The 17,849-nt window shown below is 37.9% G+C and overlaps 1 protein-coding gene across 1 annotated transcript in view; it reads right to left on the reverse strand.

Moving 5' to 3' along the window:
• ZNF704 (zinc finger protein 704) overlaps positions 1-7,900 on the reverse strand; it is a 252,151-nt gene extending 244,251 nt beyond the window's left edge. The window contains exon 1 of the mRNA XM_006830806.1: positions 7,669-7,900. Coding sequence (XP_006830869.1) covers positions 7,669-7,889 — 221 coding nt within the window. The 5' untranslated portion in view covers positions 7,890-7,900. The remainder of the gene's footprint in view (positions 1-7,668) is intronic.
• Positions 7,901-17,849: the final 9,949 nt, after the last annotated feature.

Below are 17,849 nucleotides of genomic sequence, written 5' to 3' on the forward strand. Positions count from 1 at the left end.
ATGCTTTCTGCATCATTCAATAATTCGCCCAAATAATCCTTCAATAACGAAAGTCGAGGCTTGACATTTTTTTTCAGTTTCCCCAGCTTGAGAAATACTGAGCATGTTTTTCTTTTTTGTCCCCTAGAAATCTGAAATAGTCAATCAAGTAAGGAGAAGAATGTGTGTCCTAGCAATCTGAATTAGCCAATCAAGAAAGGTAAGGATAAGACTGCGGTAGAAGCCCTAGCCAGTGGAATGAGAGGCAGCCTTAGACTCGCGTCAAGGATAAAACCTGAGCGGACTGCCCTCCTGGTGTGCTTGCTAGACAGACCTTCTGCAAAAGTGAAAGTTGCCTTGCGGAGATTCTCTTATTCTACAGTGTCTCTGTTGTGACATGAAGCCATGTTTCTAACATGGCGCTGTAGGATCAGCCGCTTCTTGGAAACCCTATACAGATTTGACAGGAGTCGGAAACAACTCAATGGCACTTAACCACAACAATATTTCTTCTTAATAAACAAAAGAAAAGTTCTATCTCTTCTTACCTGGTTAGGTAAAGGAGTTTTTTTTGTTTTGTTTTGTTTCATTTTTTCAAACAAAATACTGATCTGTTTAGATGACAGTGGAATATTTGTATTTACTAAATAATTTGGTTAACAGTAAATAAAAATAAAACCTGAAGAGCTAGAGCATTATCGTCTATGATTTCTGAATACTTTATTATAAAAAAAGGGAAATTTATTTCACCAACTGCTGGCATGTTTGTGATGAAAGAGTTCTTACTATAGCAATGAAAAGTGTATTAGTGGAGAATCCAAAATATATTTCCCATAATGGACATGTTGTTGTTGTTAAGTGCCATCGAATCAGTTCTAACCCATAGTGACTCTGGAAAAGGTTTCCAAAGAGCAGCTGGTGAGTTTGAACCACTGACCTTGCAGTTCAAGTAGATTTGCAGTCTGGCGCATAACCCACAGTACCACACCAGGACTCCTAAAAAATCTAAATTATACTTTGCTCCTGTGAGAACTTTTGCTGAACATTAATGGATTTAAAACTTAATTATTTTTTCCACATTAACATTCTACCACATTAACACTGGCTTGATTCTTGTCTTTTAAATATTGTATTTTTTCAAATAGTGTGCTCATTGCATACATCTTTAACAGGCAGAAATGATGAAATCATGCTAAAAGTGTCTTGCATAGTGCCTGTGTATGGTTTGTAACATTCTCAGAAGTGAATTTTGGTCTCATTCAATAGTGTGAAGATACTACTTTTGATCATGTTTGTGTACTAAAGGTATTATGTCACGGTCAAGAAGTCATAGATCAAGTTTGTTTGTGCCCCAGTAACTGGGAAATACACAACTGAAACTGTGTGTTGTTGTGACACAGATAGGCGGAAAGTCAGGCAGAGGGATGTGCCCAGGTCCCGCCCTTGTGAAGCTGGGTGGTAGGACAGTGTGGGTTTGGTGTGCATTGCCCAAGCCCCTGAGGCCCGTGAGTGGCCAGTCAGACCTGTCTTGTATAAGCAAGGTTTATGTGATCGTTCTGCACCTATATCTCACACCTGCCCCCAGAGTTCCAGCTGGGAGATATTCAAACAGCCTGAATGCTGTGGCCGGTCAGCCACAGAGTCAGTATGGGTGTGGTGATGGCACACCAGCTTTGCCTGCCTGAACAACCTCTGTAGCCCAGCTGTGCAGACCCCTGCACCTACTGAGCTGGGGCCCGCTGCTCTGGTGGGGACTGTTTCTGCAGGCTGTTGTCTACATTGCTCCTATGTAGAAAGATGTGTATTTGCAGAGCAACAAAGGGAAGGAAGGAATCCAAGGAGAGTGGCTACTTTAGAGTTAAGGGTAGGCTGAAAAAGGTCTACTGCTAACAAACAAACTCCACATCAACAGGCACCAATGAAGATTTGACATTAAATCCACTGGGCAGAGAAAATTGAAATTGAAGTCTGCAGCATTTAAAAAGTGCTATAGTATGCTTATGAAATCAATGTGCAGGGGGTTTCAAGGCATGCAAAAATGTACAATGTGAGAGCCGTTTGTATAAAGATATGGTATATCCAGAGAATTTGGGAAGATGGAAAGGTACTCTACATATCAAAGTTAGAAACGTCAAAAACATTTTTTTCCTCCCTTTTGATTATTACTCCCAGAAACTATTTTGACATTAAAGAATGTTATTGTCATTATTAAGTGCAGCAGAGTCGATTCCGACTCATAGGATTTTTGAGGCTTTTTTAAATCTTTGCAGGAGCAGAATGCCACAGTTCTTCTTTGAAGTGGCTGGTGGGCTCGAATCAGGGACCTTGTGATTTGCAGTACAGTGCTTAGCATATGGAGCCACCAAGCTCCCTGAAATTCAAGACTAAAGGCATCTAAAACATCCTACGGCAATGGCATTAAACTATCTTGCCACTGTGAAATCTAATGTTTTCTCTACAATTTTGTATAGAGTTGTTAACTATTCCAAATAGTTAGCATGTCATTAAGATCTATCAGTCAACCAGACAGTAGATAAGTATTGAGGTGTCTACTAGGTTCCAGGTGTAAGAAAACATTTCGTAGCATTTCAGGAATAAAACCTCAGAACTATTTCTAAAGAATGCACTTAACATGAAAAAAACTATTAGGAGAGCAAATAATTTCAAGTCATTAAACACAAGTTATGAATATATGAACATATTCCATTGACGATTAAAGAAAACAAAAAGGCCTATAATTGTAGAGAGTCTGACAAGTTTGGTAGCAGGATAAAATAGTATGCAATTTTCTAAAGAAGATACTTCTGATATAATTTAGAAAGAAATCAACTTTTGGTGGCAAAATAAAAGATGACTAGCTGGAAAAAGGACAATACGTTCTTATCCACAGTTGTTATTTCCCCTAGCTTGCTGTCAGAAAACACTCTAACAAAAATAGTACCTCTCAAACAATTGTTTATAAACACATGCTTATAAAAATGTTGGTAATGATATTAAAAGTCAGCAATCTTTCATGCATTTCTTTTCTTTCCTTTATTTAAGAAATATACAGTGAGTCTCTAGTTCCTGACAAGTGAAATGCTTCATTCTGTTCTCATCAGGCCAAAAATGAAGCAGAACTAACTTGGACAGAAACTAACATCAGTAACAAAAATACCAAACACTGTTGGCCTGCATGGAGCTTACATTCTATCTGAGATAAATGACAATTAAGAAAATACGTGTACCTTGGATAATCAAAGCACAGCTTAAGAAATAACCACAAAGCTGGAGACCTCTAACTCCATGATCTAAAAATTTACTACAAAGCCACAGTGGTCAAAACAGCCTGGTACAATAAAAAATACATAAATCAAAGAGTAATAATGAGACCCCAGAAGTAAATCCATCCACATACAGTCAACTGATCCTTGACAAAGGGCTAAAACACATTAAACAGGAAGAAGACAGTCTCTTTAACAAATGGTGCTGACAAAAATTGGAAAACAATTTTCAGAAAAATGAAATAAGACCCTTATCTCACAACATATACAAAAACAAACTCAACGTGGATTAAAGACCGAAATGTGAAACCTAGAGTTGTAAGATTATCAATGAACAAACAGAGACAAACTTAGAGATTTTCATACATGGCACAAATATAATATCATACAATACAAAAGACACACAGTAGAAGGCAAAAGAGATGACTGGGACCTCCTAAAAATTAGACAGTATTATGAGCTCTGGTAGCGTAGTGGTTACGAATCGGGCCGCGAACCTCAGGGTCAGCAGTTGGAAACTACCAGCGGTTCCGCAGGAGAAAGATGAGGCATTCTGCTCCCGTAAAGATTTACAGCCTTGGAAACCCTGTACAGGGTCGCTATGAGTCAGAACCGACTCCACGGCTCATAACAAAAACATGCATGAAAGGATTTCACAAAAAGTGTAAAAAGGCAGCCTGCATACTGGGATTTTTCTTTTTTTTTTGTAATAATTTACCAGACAAGGGACTACTCTCTAAAATTTATAGAAAATGACAACATTTCTCCACGAAAACAACAAACATCCCAATTTAAAAATGGGCACAGAACATAAACAGACATTTCACCAAGGAAGACATTCAGGCAGCCAACAATTTCATTAAGAAAGGTTCACTATCATTAGCCATTATTGTTGTTGTTGTTGTTGAGTGCCAGCTGACTTATAGTGACCCTGTATAGGGTTTCCCAGGAACAGCTGGTGAGTTTGAACTGCCAACCTTGTAGTTCATACTGACCTTGTAGTCCAGTGCTTTATCCCACAGCACCACACCAGGACTCATTAGCCATTGTTGGGAAGTGCTGTGGAGTAGGTTCCGACTCAAAGCGACCCTGTATAGGGGTTTCCGAGGAGCAAGTTATTAGCTTGAACCACCAACCTTGTGGTTCAAGCTGACCTTGCAGTCCAGTGCATTAACCCACAGGGCCACACCAGAGAGATGCAAATCAAACCAACAATGAGACATCATCTCACCCCAGCATTAACAGCAAAGTTCAAAAAAATAGAAAAAAACAAATGCTGTTGAGGGTGTGGAGAGACTGGAGCCCTCCTATATTCTGTGGAACTGTAAAATGATTCAACCAGTCTGGAAAACAGGAAGGCACTTCCTCAGAAAATTAGAAATATCGTATGACCCAGGAATCCCTCTACTTGACCTATATACAAAAGAAATATGAGCCAGGAAATAGTAGATATGTGCACAATAGAAAAAGATGGAGACAGTCTAAATGCTCATCACTGGAAAATAGATAAACAAACTTTGGTACATACACACAATGGAATACTATACAACAGTGAAGAATAGTGATAAATCTGCAAAAAAAAAAAAACTGTAACATGGATGGACCTGCAGGACAATATTGTATGAGACCATTATTGTAAAACCATAAGAAAATGTTTCCATACCAAAAGAAACATTCTTTGATGGTTACAAGAGGTAGGAGGGAAGTGAGAGTAATTCATTGACTGGAGGGTACATCACATGTTAGCTCAGGTAATGGGGAGGGCAATATACAAGAAAGGGGAAGGAAATATATAAGAAGAGGAGGGTGGCAGAAGAATGACGAAGATAGGTGAAGACACAGGCAGGTATGTGGGCTAAAGTGGATAGAGGTGATATATAGACGACTTTGGAACAACAGTGCTCTGTGAATAGATACATGGACAGAGACACAGGCTGAATGGATATGGGAGGAAGAATGGAATATATACAGATAGATGATAGATAGATAGATAGATAGATAGATAGATAGATAGATAGATAGATAGAAAGAGAGAGAGTGAGAGAGTTAGTTTACCTTTCCTGTAAACACAACGATGAATGTGATAGAGCATACAGTGGGCAAAATAATTAAATCTGTTTAGATATTATCAAACATATAGGCAATGAGTAGTTGAGCATGGGCTCAGGACCATAGTCTCAGGGACACCCTGTTCAACTGCCAGAACTTAGTCCACAAAGATAATGCTCTACATCCTACTTTGGTGAGTAGCAGCTGGGATCTTGAAAGCTCATGAGCAATGCTCTAAGGTGCGGCTATTGATCTCTCTATGTGCAGAAGAAAGACGAGTGGTAAGAACTGAGGAGGCTTGGAGTCAATTAGTACAATGGACTAATGGAACATGTGAACATCAGTTTCAACTCGGAGACCAGAACTAAATGGTGTCCTGCTGGAAGTAAACACTACTACCAACTGCTCTGAAAGGGATCACATTAGTGGGTCTCAGATACAGAGAGAATATGTGGAACAAAATTCAAAATTATTTTTAGAAAAAAGACCAGGCTCACTGGTTAGAAAGAGACTGGAGAAACCTGAGACTATGACCCTTGGCCACCACCCATCAGGTCTGGAAAGAAACTAACCCTTGTGGCCCAATTTTCAGTCAAGTAGTTGATAAGTACATGGGGGAAAACAACACTAGTTAGGTATGACCATGGAATGGTCAGTCATTCAAAATCAAAACGGCAACATTTTCCTAAGGACAAAAGTTGAGAAGGGATGGGAAGGTGGGTGGAATGCAAACAGGAACCACAGGGAGGAAACATGGTAACTATTGTTGCATGGAGAGAGTTGTAATCATTTGGATAAAACAAAGTATATGATTTGTTGAACGTAAAACTGATGATCTTGTCTGTAAAACTTCAGTGAAATCACAATAAAAAGTTTAAAAATATACGTGAAATGGCTAGTGTGCATATTTTACTGTTTTGTCCTTCTGCCATAATATTGCCTTGCTGTTAAGTATTGTTCATTGGTTCTGACTTACAGAGACTCTTTATAGGGTTTCTGAGATCATAAATCTTTGGGAACAGAAAGTCTCATCTTAATTTTGTAGCATGGCTGCTAGTGGATTTGAACCACCAATCTTATGGTTAGCATTCCAATGTTTAGAGCTATTGTGCTCAATATCGTCTCACTTGGATGATATTTAAATAAAATTTTAATGTGATATAAATCTGTTGATTATTTCAGATAAGCTACCTTAGCCAAGTTCTATGGTAGATCGGTTTTAAAGGGATTGCCATGGTATAACCCAGGGATCATCAAACTTTTTGTACTTTTTTCTGTAGATCACCAATTCCAATAAGCAGCATCATGACAAATGGTGATAAAGTTGATTCTGTTAATAATTCCATCTTACTTGGGTCAACAACCAATGCCCATGGAAGCAGTGGTCAAGAAATAAAACAGTGTATTAATGCATTGGGAAACCCTGCTACAAAAGACTGCTTTTACGAATCAAAGATGTCACTTAAATGACTAAGGTGTGCTAGATTCAAGTCATGATATTTTCAATTGCTTCAACAAAGATAAAATAAAAACTGAAGGATTTGAATTTTGTTTGGTGTTAGCAAAGGGTATTGAATATGCAATGGATTTCCTGAGGAACAAACATATCAGCCTTGGAAGAAATGCCTACAGAATGCTCCTTAGCATACTTTGGACATGGATCTAGGAAAGATCATTGCTAGAAAAGGACATCATGCTTGGTAAAGGAAGGGTCAGTGACAACAAACGAAACCCTCAATGAGATGGAATGATACGATGATCGTACAATGGACTGTAACAATCAATAATCATCAAGATGGTACAGGACCAAGCAACGCTTTCATCTTTTATATATAAAATTGCTATGAGTTGACGTCATCTCAGTGGCAACTGGAAGCAACAGGCTACCTGTAGTCTGTGTGGCATATTTTTTCATTAAAAAAAAAAAAAAAAAAATCCTTCAGGAATCTAAAGATATTCTTAGTTCACAGGCCATATAAAAACAGACCAAAGAGCAAATTTGGCTCACGGACCATATTTTCCAAGTCCTGACAGAATGACCTGAATATACTTGTATTTAAGTGTCTATGTTCAGTTGTTCAGTTCTAAATTTCATGCTTCTCCCATATTTTTAAATATTTTTCTCTTTATTATTCATTTATTTAAAGCTAATAAGACATTATGTCCTAGCATTACAGAAGATAGAACTACAGCAGCCTCAAAGTCAGTTCTGAAAAGCAGGGCCACCTACTCTGTTTCACACAAGCAACAGAAAACTTCTTGGCAGAAAACTCTTCTCAGTCTATATTCTAAAGAGAGATATAGATATGGCGGTGATTTTGCATGCTTTCCACCCACTTATAGGAACAGACCCATGTATGGTCGAATTTTCTCTTACCTTGCTGGAGGAACATCGATATTTGAAGAAACAACTTTTCGTTTTTGCTCAAGAAGACAGACAGAGCGAGTATTTTCTTTTTCATGGTCAAGGACTCGGTTGGGTTTTTTGGTGTCTGCTGTTTTTACATCTTCCTCCATGGCCAAGGAGAACAAGTGTTGTTGAGACAATTTTTTACTGGAGTCACGTTTTAAGTCCTCTGACTGAAATGTGAAGGTCATGTCCCGTTTAATGCTCCCTGCCTGCAAAAGAAATGGAAAAAAATTCTTACTCACACAAAACACTGACCTAGCACAACTCTGCGCCAGGGCTATGAAGACAGACCACAGACACTGTCATCCCCGGCTCTTCTTGAGGATTTCATGAATTAAATGGGGGAAATTTTAGCACAAAAATGAAATAACATTACAATGTAATGCATCTGTCACAATGCAATGAAGTATCACAGACACAAAAGAAGCCATTCAGTTGTACAAAGACTTTGGAGACTTGAGAGCAGAAAGTCTCTAAGACAAACTTAAATTTTTAAAATATCTGTTTTCTTCTGCAGAACTGAGAAAATGCAAATAAACAAACACTTCAACCTTTCATGCTGATTAAGTTTAAAATCAAGATTATACATAAAAGTAATCTTAACTCTATTAAAACAGGTCACACCCAAACTCTAACTCATGAAGAATTGTTTTGTTTCTTTTTCTATGCGTTACCTACATCAGTTAAGACCATAATGTTTTCCTTTCTAAAATCATATGATAAGAAATTTATATTAATTTTTCATATCATTTTTAACTAACTGCAACGATGATTAAGGTTTGAGACAAATTCATAATTAAATCTCATTGAATTAGAATTTGTGATAACTGAAAGAGAAGAGTGAAGTGAAAGAAAATATTCTGGAAGATAATTCATATTGTAAACCTGGTTTGTTGAAAATTATTTGAAATTCTAAGTGTACAAACAAGAATCAATCTGTCCGGTAACTCATAGTGGCGGCAACAATGAGCAACGGTTGTGAGGCCAAGGACTGGGTAGTAGTCATCTTTCTTTTATACATAAGGTCACAGTGAACTGGAAGCTACTCAACAGCATCTAACAACAGCAGCTGATAACACTAACCAAATTAATGAGTGGCCGTGAGTGTTTCAAAATGTATACATCTCTAAGACATTCTGCAGGTCTCTAAGCAATGCATCCTCTCTGTGGAGTCAATAAATTTTTATTAGCCATTTAAAGAAATACTTGTTCATTTTAAATTTCAAGTGGGAAAAATATCATAAAGAATTTTAAACTTTGCTGTGGGATACAGCACTGAACAACAGGGTTAGTTTGAAACATAAGATTGGAGGTTCAAGATTACCAGCTTCTTCTTAAAAACCTTATACAAGGTTGGAACTGACTCAACAGCACTTAACAATTGAATCAATAAATTTAGATGTATAGAACCTAAAGCCATAAACTTAAGGTATTTTCTGAATGAAATGAGAATATGTATATTAGAAGATAGCAGAATCTGGTAAATCATGATATTAATTACTAGACAGAGTAGAACTCTGAGAAATATGTGTATTAGCGTCACAGGACCTGTACATATGGGAGATTTTCCAGAGCCCAGAGAGATAGAGATAACTTGTGACTTAGACCAGAATGCATGTTTTCATAAATACATGGAGCTCTAAACTGATCACTGTGTTCTCCTGGGTCTGCATTTGTCATGGAAAAGAAACAATCCTCTTCCCATGATTTTTCGTCAGTCCTCTACCCTGCTCCCCAGGAAAATGCTGAGTCACTTTTGGTCAAAATGTATAATATTAAAAAGTCACATTTCCCAGAGTGCTTTAATAAAATAAACTACAAAAACAAAACAAAAGTATGAGCAGCCACCTAAGGTATAATTGTTGGTCTCTCTATGTGTGGAGGAAAGAAGAGTGATGAAAATTTAAGACACCTGTAATTAATTCGTACAATGATTAATGGAGCACACAAACATCAGTCTCTGGGACTCTGAGACCAGAAGAATTAGATGGCACCCAGCTACCCCTATCAACTGCTTTGAAAAGCATCACATTAGAAAGTTCTGGGTAGAGTAGGCAAAAATGTGGAACAAAACTCAAATATATGGAAAAAATAAATCAGGATTACTGGTACAAAAGAGACTATGGAACCTGAGACTTTAGTTCAGTCCTAAAACTGAACTCATTCTCACGGCTCAATTTTCAGCCACGTAGAGTTGGACTGCAACTCTGGGCTGCAAAGTTGGTTTGAACCAACTAAGATTGGCAGTTCAAGCTCACCAACCACTCCTCAAAACCCTATACAGGATTGCTATGGGTTGGAACCGACTTGATGGAACTTAACAACAGTAGATAGGTATACAAGGGGTACAATACCACTATTAAAGTATGCTCACCATGGAAGGAGAAACCATTCAAGATCAAAAGGGCAGCATTTACTTAGGTAAAAGTTCAGAAGTTGGAAAGAAAGGTGCAACGGAACAAAAATCTCAGCTAGGAAGTGGGATAACTTACATTACATAGAAGGGATTGAAATCAACTAGTGGATGGTCTGTGGAAGAATACGATTTGTTGAATGTAAAACTGATGATCTATTCTGTAAACTTTCACTCAATTCATAATAGTTTAACAAAAAAGTTAAAAAATACCCCAAAACATAAGAATCCAAGAAAAATGAGTGTCTTCTTTTAAGAATTATGTTTTAATGATAAGTATACATAGTCCTGGTGGGCACTGTGGGTTAATGCGTCAGACTGCAAAGCCGTTTGAACTGCAAGGCTGGCAGTTCAAGCTCACTAATCACTCCTCGGAAACCCTATACAGGATCTCTATGGGTCGGAACCAATTCGACGGCACTTAACAACAATACACAGTTTCAAGAAATAAAAAAAAAAAACATTTAAAACCTCCAAAATAAAATAATTTTTCTATTAAAATGTACTTTGGAAAACTGACAAATATAACTACAAATATTTTTACAATCCATCAGGAATCACTGTTCTATGCAACAGTGAGTTTTTCTTGTTAATTGTCAAGTCAATTCTGATTCAAGGTAATAGACCAGAAGTGCTGCATAGGATTTTCAGGGCTGTGAACTCTGGTAGGTTACGAATCGGGCTGCGAACCTTAAGGTCAGCGGTTCGAAACTACCAGCCGCTCCGCGGGAGAAAGATGAGGCTTTCTACTCCCGTAAAGATTTACACCCTTGGAAACCCTGTACAGGGTCGCTATGGGTCGGAACCGACTCGATGGCACTTCACAACAACAACAAAACAACAACCTATCCAAAGGAAATCAACAAGCCTTCTTCCAAGATACCTCTACATGAGTTTGAACTGCCAACCTTTCAGCTAGTAGGTGAGCGCTTAATCATTTGTGCCACCCAGACTCCCATGGAGGTGAGAGGGAGTGGTGTATACTTCTATTGCAGCCCATTTCCAATCTATATTACAACAGGCATCCTGTAAATGCCAGGCATAAAAGAAGAAAATGAAGACCTGGTTTTGATGATTGTAAGTAGCTCCTGTCTGTCAAAGAGTACATTTATTAAATATTAAAGCATTAATTAGCATTAGTTGGAAAAATAATTGGCATCCTTTCCTCCCTTGAATCCAACTAGGCTGGTTAAATGAATTCACTCTAAACTTACAAGGAGAGAAAAAACATTACAAGCGGACCAGCTTCTGGCTTTAAAAACTTTACAGGGAAACATAGCATCTAGAGCAAATTAATACAAAGTAGAATAAATTTCCATGAGAAATTATGCTACAATTGTATGTCATGCTCTTAGGCCAAAATTTACAATGAAATAAATTATAGTAATATTCAGCAATGCAAGCTATAAATCTTCTAGAATACATTCTAAGCAAAAAATTAATCTCTTAATAGCAATCAGAGAATTTTAGTACTCTAGTGGGTTTTGGAGATAATTAAGCTCAGACTCCTTGTTTCAAAGTAGAATTAAATGACTCGAAATGACTAAGACGACAACAAAAATTGCAAAGATGAGTAGAGATCTTGGAAATTTTGAGTCATGATTTTGTAGTGCTGGGAGAAGGGATGGGTGAGAGGTACAAATATTAATTATAGCACTTTGCTTTAAAACTTACACATATGTAATACATGTTCATTCTTACAGTCCTTTACTCATATCAAATATCTTAAAGGAGATGATAAAAACCAAAGAAATCTCACAAGAGAGGAGAAACTATATGAAGACATTGTACTAGGAAATAGCACAACTGGATGAGAGAATGTTTTATGATGTGAGACAGGATTTTGAATACTAAGGCAGATAAAAGGAAAGAAATGAGGAAGAGTGGGAAGTAAGCATTGTTCGATGCAGACAGAACTGACATACAGCTATTGTGAATGAGCACAAATTTTAACCCCCATTTAATTAGCAGCGGGTACAGCAAAAAAGGGAGACATGATTTCATGTAAATGACAAGTCCAGAAATGATAGCTGATCAGTGGTTGCTTGAGGCTGGGGGTAGGAGCAGGAATTGATTACAAAAGGACACCAAGGAACCTTCTGGAGTATATGAGAATGTTCTAAAACTAGACTTTGGTGATATCTGTGCAACACTGAACTATATTCCTTCAATGGGGTGAATGTTATGTATGTAAATTATACCTCAAAAGAGTCGGTTTATTCATTTATTTAGTTTTGCTTTTAAAAATCCCAATCAATAACAACAGACATAGTATTCCTAAGAACCCTCAGATCAGAAATTGGCAAACTGTGTTATAAACAGACCCAAAATTGTGTATCTTTTTAAAAAAAAGCAGTCTGTTACAAGTAGTTGTGCTGTTGTATAAATCACAGCTATGAGAAGGAGCTATAACATCCCCCAATCAAGTGAGCCCCCCACGCTTCCTCACTTCATGGGAGAAGGGCATTTTTCTAATTGATCCACTGGAAAAGGAGGGTTTTGTTGTAGTGATTTTTATTTTTCCTCCAACTTGCAAAATACTCTGGTGGCAAATGGGCAGTGTTGTCCTGGTGATGTGCAGGGACTAGGATTACTTTCCTTCCTTGAAGATGGTATCAGCCAGTTATGCAAATCATATATATGAGCTCAAATTCTTGCTAATGAAAAAGTTGAATCAATCTGATAAATTACTCTGCTATAACGCTTGAGTAGGTAAAGGGCTTAACAACAGGAGACAGCCAGAAAAGGGGGGAAAAAATCGGAATGAGCTCAAATTCTTGCTAATAAAAAAGTTGAAGCAATCTGATAAATTACTCTGCTATAACACTTGAGTAGGTAAAGGGCTTAACAACAGGAGACAGCCAGAAAAGGGGAAAAAATCTGATGGGATGAAGAGAAATCAGCACCCGGATTAAAGTTGGTAAATGCAAAAAGAAAGAGAAAAACAAGTGTGCACAGACCTAAGTAACAAGTAAAGATGTTCAAACCCAGGGGTAAAGGGGGATTGCCAAAGAACAGATGGCTTCCCACAGCTTTGGAGTTCTTCAAAGTACATATAAGAGAATAAAACTTAAATAGAAGAATGAGAATTCCCCCATGAGAGATTCCTAAGTGGCAGGGTGGAACTGATGTGGCTGTCCACAGGTTGGCTGCTGCTTGTGTTCCTGGAACCTGTAGCCTGGGTCATTTTCCAAAGCTACTAATTTCCTCTGGTAGCATAGTGGTTATGAATCGGGCTGCAAACCTTAAGGTCAGTAGTTCGAAACTACTAGCTGTTCCGTGGAAGAAAGATGAGGCTTTCTACTCCCATAAAGATTTACAGCCTCAGAAACCCTGTACAGGGTCGCTATGAGTTGGAACCAACTCCACGACACATAACCACCACCACCACTAATTTCCTACCACATCAGCTGCAATTAGATAAATGCTCCAATAAGAAAAACTAGCAGTTACTCCTTAGTAGACTTAGACACTTATCCAGGAAAATTAAAGGATTTAAAAATTGGCCTGTAGGTTTGTTTTGCTTGTTAGTTTGTTTTATTTTACTACCAAAGCTTTACAAGGCAATGGAAGATGCGACAAGGCAATAATCGGCTAAATAAATAAGTTTAAAAAATAATGATTTCATTCTCTACACGAGAATAATAGGTACTTAGCAAAAGATGTTAATGAGACTCATTAACAACCTGCACTATGCAGATAATACAACCTTGCTTGCTGAAAGTGAAGAGGACTTGAAACATTTACTGATGAAGATCAAAGTGCACAGCCTTCAATATGGATTGCATCTCAATGTAAAGAAAACAAAAATCCTCACCACTGGACCAATAAACAACATTCTTATCAATGGAGAAAAGATCGAAGTTGTCAAGGACTTCATTCTTCTTGGATCAACTATCAACACTCACGGAAGAAGCAGTCAAGAGATCAAACGACGTATTGCATTAAGCAAATCTGGTGCACAAGACCTTTTTAAAGTGTTGAAGATGCCAGATATCAGCTTGAGGACTAAGGTGAGCCTGACCCAAGCCATGGTATTTTCAATAACCTCATATGCATGTGAAAGCTGGACAGTGAATAAGGAAGACCGTAGAAGAATTGATGCCTTTGAGTTATGGTGTTGGAGGAGAATAATGAAAGTGCCATGGGCTGCCAAAAGAAGCAATAAATCTGTTTTGGAAGAAGTGCAGCCAGAGTGCTCCTTAGAGGCCAAGATGGCCAAACTTCGTCTCTTATATTTTGGACATATGGTCAGGAGGGTCCAGTCACTGGAGAAGGATATCATGTTTGGTAAGGTGCAGGGTCAGAGAAAAAGAGGAAGACCTCCAATGAGATGGATTGGCCAAGTGGCAGCATCAATGGACTCAAGAGTGGCAACAATAGTGAGGTTGGCCCAGGATCGGGCAGTGTTTCGTTCTGCTGTGCATAAGGTCACTATGGGTCGGTATCGACTTGAAGGCACCTAACAACAATAACAACAGCAAAAGATAGTATGAATCTTGTGAGACACATCACAAAGAATCTCTTTGTCAAGAGACTCAATGGCCTAACACAAATAAATAAAATGGCTTTAGCCTGAAATTTGAGGAGGAATTTACCAAGATAAAACTATCAAACCAGAAGCCATGTATGGCAAATAATGAAAAAAATAGCCAGATATTTACTCATAAGTGATAAGAGACTAACAAGGTAAGAGTTATAGGAACAATGTTAGTCTAACTTTCAAGAACAAGAGTGTCAGGTGAACAAGGCAGAAATAAATCTGATGATATTCTGCATGGACGAGATCGAAAGTATTTGATTTTGATCATTACATTTCAAGATGGACAATGACAAACTGAAATAGACACCAGGGATTCAGGATGGTCAACAACCTTATTAGATGAAACTGCTAATGTTTTGTCAGAAAACAGTATGACCCACATGATTACTCTTCAATATTTATTGCTGTTGTTATTAGGTGCGGTCAAGTTGTCTCTGATTCACAGTGACTCTGTACAACAGAATGACACATTGCCCAGTCCTGGGCCATCCTCACAATTATTGTTGTGTTAGAGCCCATTGCTGCTGCCACTCTGCCAATCCATCTCACTAGGGGTCTTTCTTGTTTTTGCTGACCCTCTACTTTATCAAACATGATATTCTTCTCCAGTGACTTCTAAGGAGTATTCTGGATTACTTCTTCCAACACAGATTTATTTGTTCTTCTGGAAGCCCATATTGTTGTTGTTGTTAAGTGCAATCAAGTTGATTCCGACTCATAGTGACCCTGAATAGGGTTTCCAAGGAGTGGCTGGTGAGCTTGAACCACTGACCTTGTGGTTCAAATCGACCTTGCAGTCCAGCGCATTAACCCACATTCCATAATACTTTCAATATTCTTCTCCAACATCATAACTCAAAAGCATCATATGTTTTACAGTCTTCATTAATTGTCCAATTTACACATGCACATGAATCTATTAAAAATACCATGAGGTTTGAGTCAGGTGCGTCTTAGTCCTCAAACTGATATCTTTTGTCTTGAATACTTTGAACAAGTCTTGTGCAGCAGATTTGCCTAATGCATACGTTATTTGATTTCTTGACTGCTGCTTCCTTGAGTGTTGACTATAGATTCAAGTAAAATGAAGTCTTACAATTTCAGTATTTTCTCCATTTATCATGATGTCACTTACCAGTCTATTTGTGGGGGGTTTTGTTTTCTTTACATTGAGGTGAAACCCACACTGAAGGCTGTGGTTTTTTGAGCTTGATCAGTATTTTAAGTCCTCTTTGTCTCCAGCAAATAGCAGGTTGTTAATGAGTCTTCCTCCTATCTTGAGCCATGCTTTTCTTGACATAATCTAGCTTCTCAGATTATTTGTTCAGCATCTGGACTGAATAAGTATGGTGAAAGGACACAACACTGGTACACATCTTTCCTGATTTTCAACCATTCAGAATCTCCTTGTTCTGTATGATCAACAGAATGAAACATGGTTGGGTCCTGTGCCATTCTCACAATTATTGTTACACTTGAATCTAAAACTGCTGCCACTGCACCAATCCATCTCATTGGGAGTCTTCCTCTTTTTTGCTGACCTTTTCCTTTACCAAGCATGATGTCTTTCTCCAGGGACATGGTCTATGTAACATTTCCTCTTGGTCTATATACAGGTTCCTCAAAAGCACAAATAAGTGCTCTGGAGTATCCATTTTTCACAATGTGAAATACCTGTAGGTCTCTCTTAATGAAGGGGAGTTTTAATTCTTCTGTGTTCCTCTGTATAAGCCCTGGTGGTGCTATGGGTTAGACACTGGGTTGCTAATTGCAAGGTTAGCAGTTCAAACTCACCACCCCTTTCCTCAGGAGAAAGATGAGGTTGTCTGCCCCCATAAAGATTTAGTCTCTGAAATCCAGTAGAGATTCACGGTGAGTTAGAATTGCTTCAGTGGCAGTGGATTTTTGTTTGTTTGTGTTTTGTGTTTCTCTAGAAATTCAAAGGAGAACAGTTCTATGTAACAGACACACAGGGTCAACATGAGTCAAAAGCATCAACAGCAAGCGGTTTGCTCTCTGAGTTTGATGTTCCTTTAGAACCGGGATCAGTGGCGCCCATTTCCTCATCAGATGAACTTCTTTCTGATCTTCCTCTTTTCTGGGTAGTCTTCTTCCACCACATTGTGAATGAAACATTTCAGATCTACAACAAATACTACTTTCATTTTAATTGTCTTCATAGGAATATAAACTGTTAAGTAGAAGGAGCCCCAGAGACTGTCCAATCTCATTTTGTATTTCACTGTTTACATAGAGTTTAAAGGTACTTTTCATTTTAAATGCTCATTAATTAAAAAATATATGCTGGTTGTTAAAATTTAAATAAAACAGTAAGCATTTATATGAAATATAAAGGGCACAGCTTTCTATTCCTACCCAATCCTACCTATCCAGCTCAACTCCTTGGGGAGAACAGTTTTTAACAACTTCCTACAAAACTTCAAATTACTTTAAATGTATTAACTATCTGTGTATACACAGGTATCCACTGTTTTTGAAAGTTTGCTTTCCTCCACTTTGGTCTTAGAAACGATCACCAGTTGTACCTATTTTCACTGACTTAAAGAAATCCAAAGAGGACCTACACTTTCATATGCAAAGGAAAATAGTGAAGCTAGCATCCAGAATTTGTTCTGCAGAGAGCTGAAACAGAGGCTGCAAGCTCCCTGGAGCAGCAAGAATGGTCTCACCAACCTCCTCCCCGAGGAACAACACGCAGCATCTCAGCCTCAAGCTGCCAGAAGTCTGAACTGTGTCTGTGAACTTTAAGCTTATGTACTACTTAGAATTATTTGGTAGGTTAATTTTTGGAGTCTGAGAATGCTACCATTTTTCTCCCATAAATGAATGGTAATTATTTCTTCATGTTATGCCATTTTGGCTTAAAAAAGGCTTCATAAGAACTTTTGGATAGCAGGGGAAACCCATATACTGTTTGGTGTGGATAAACATAATGTGATCATAATAAACGTGTAATGTGCAATTTAATTTTGCATTTCACAATAAATCATGGTCAATGTTTCATGCTAGTTATTGACCTATAATGCATATATATATTTATAATAGTATAACATTTAATGAGGTAATACTTTTAAATCAGTCTCTTCTTGAGAGACATGTATGTACTTTTCAGTTTTAATGAAAAATAATGCCACAATTGACACCTTTGTATATGTGTGTGTGTGTGTGTGT

This window comes from Chrysochloris asiatica, unplaced genomic scaffold (genome assembly GCF_000296735.1).
Source record: "Chrysochloris asiatica unplaced genomic scaffold, ChrAsi1.0 scaffold00001, whole genome shotgun sequence".
In the NCBI taxonomy this organism is placed as follows: domain Eukaryota; kingdom Metazoa; phylum Chordata; class Mammalia; order Afrosoricida; family Chrysochloridae; genus Chrysochloris; species Chrysochloris asiatica.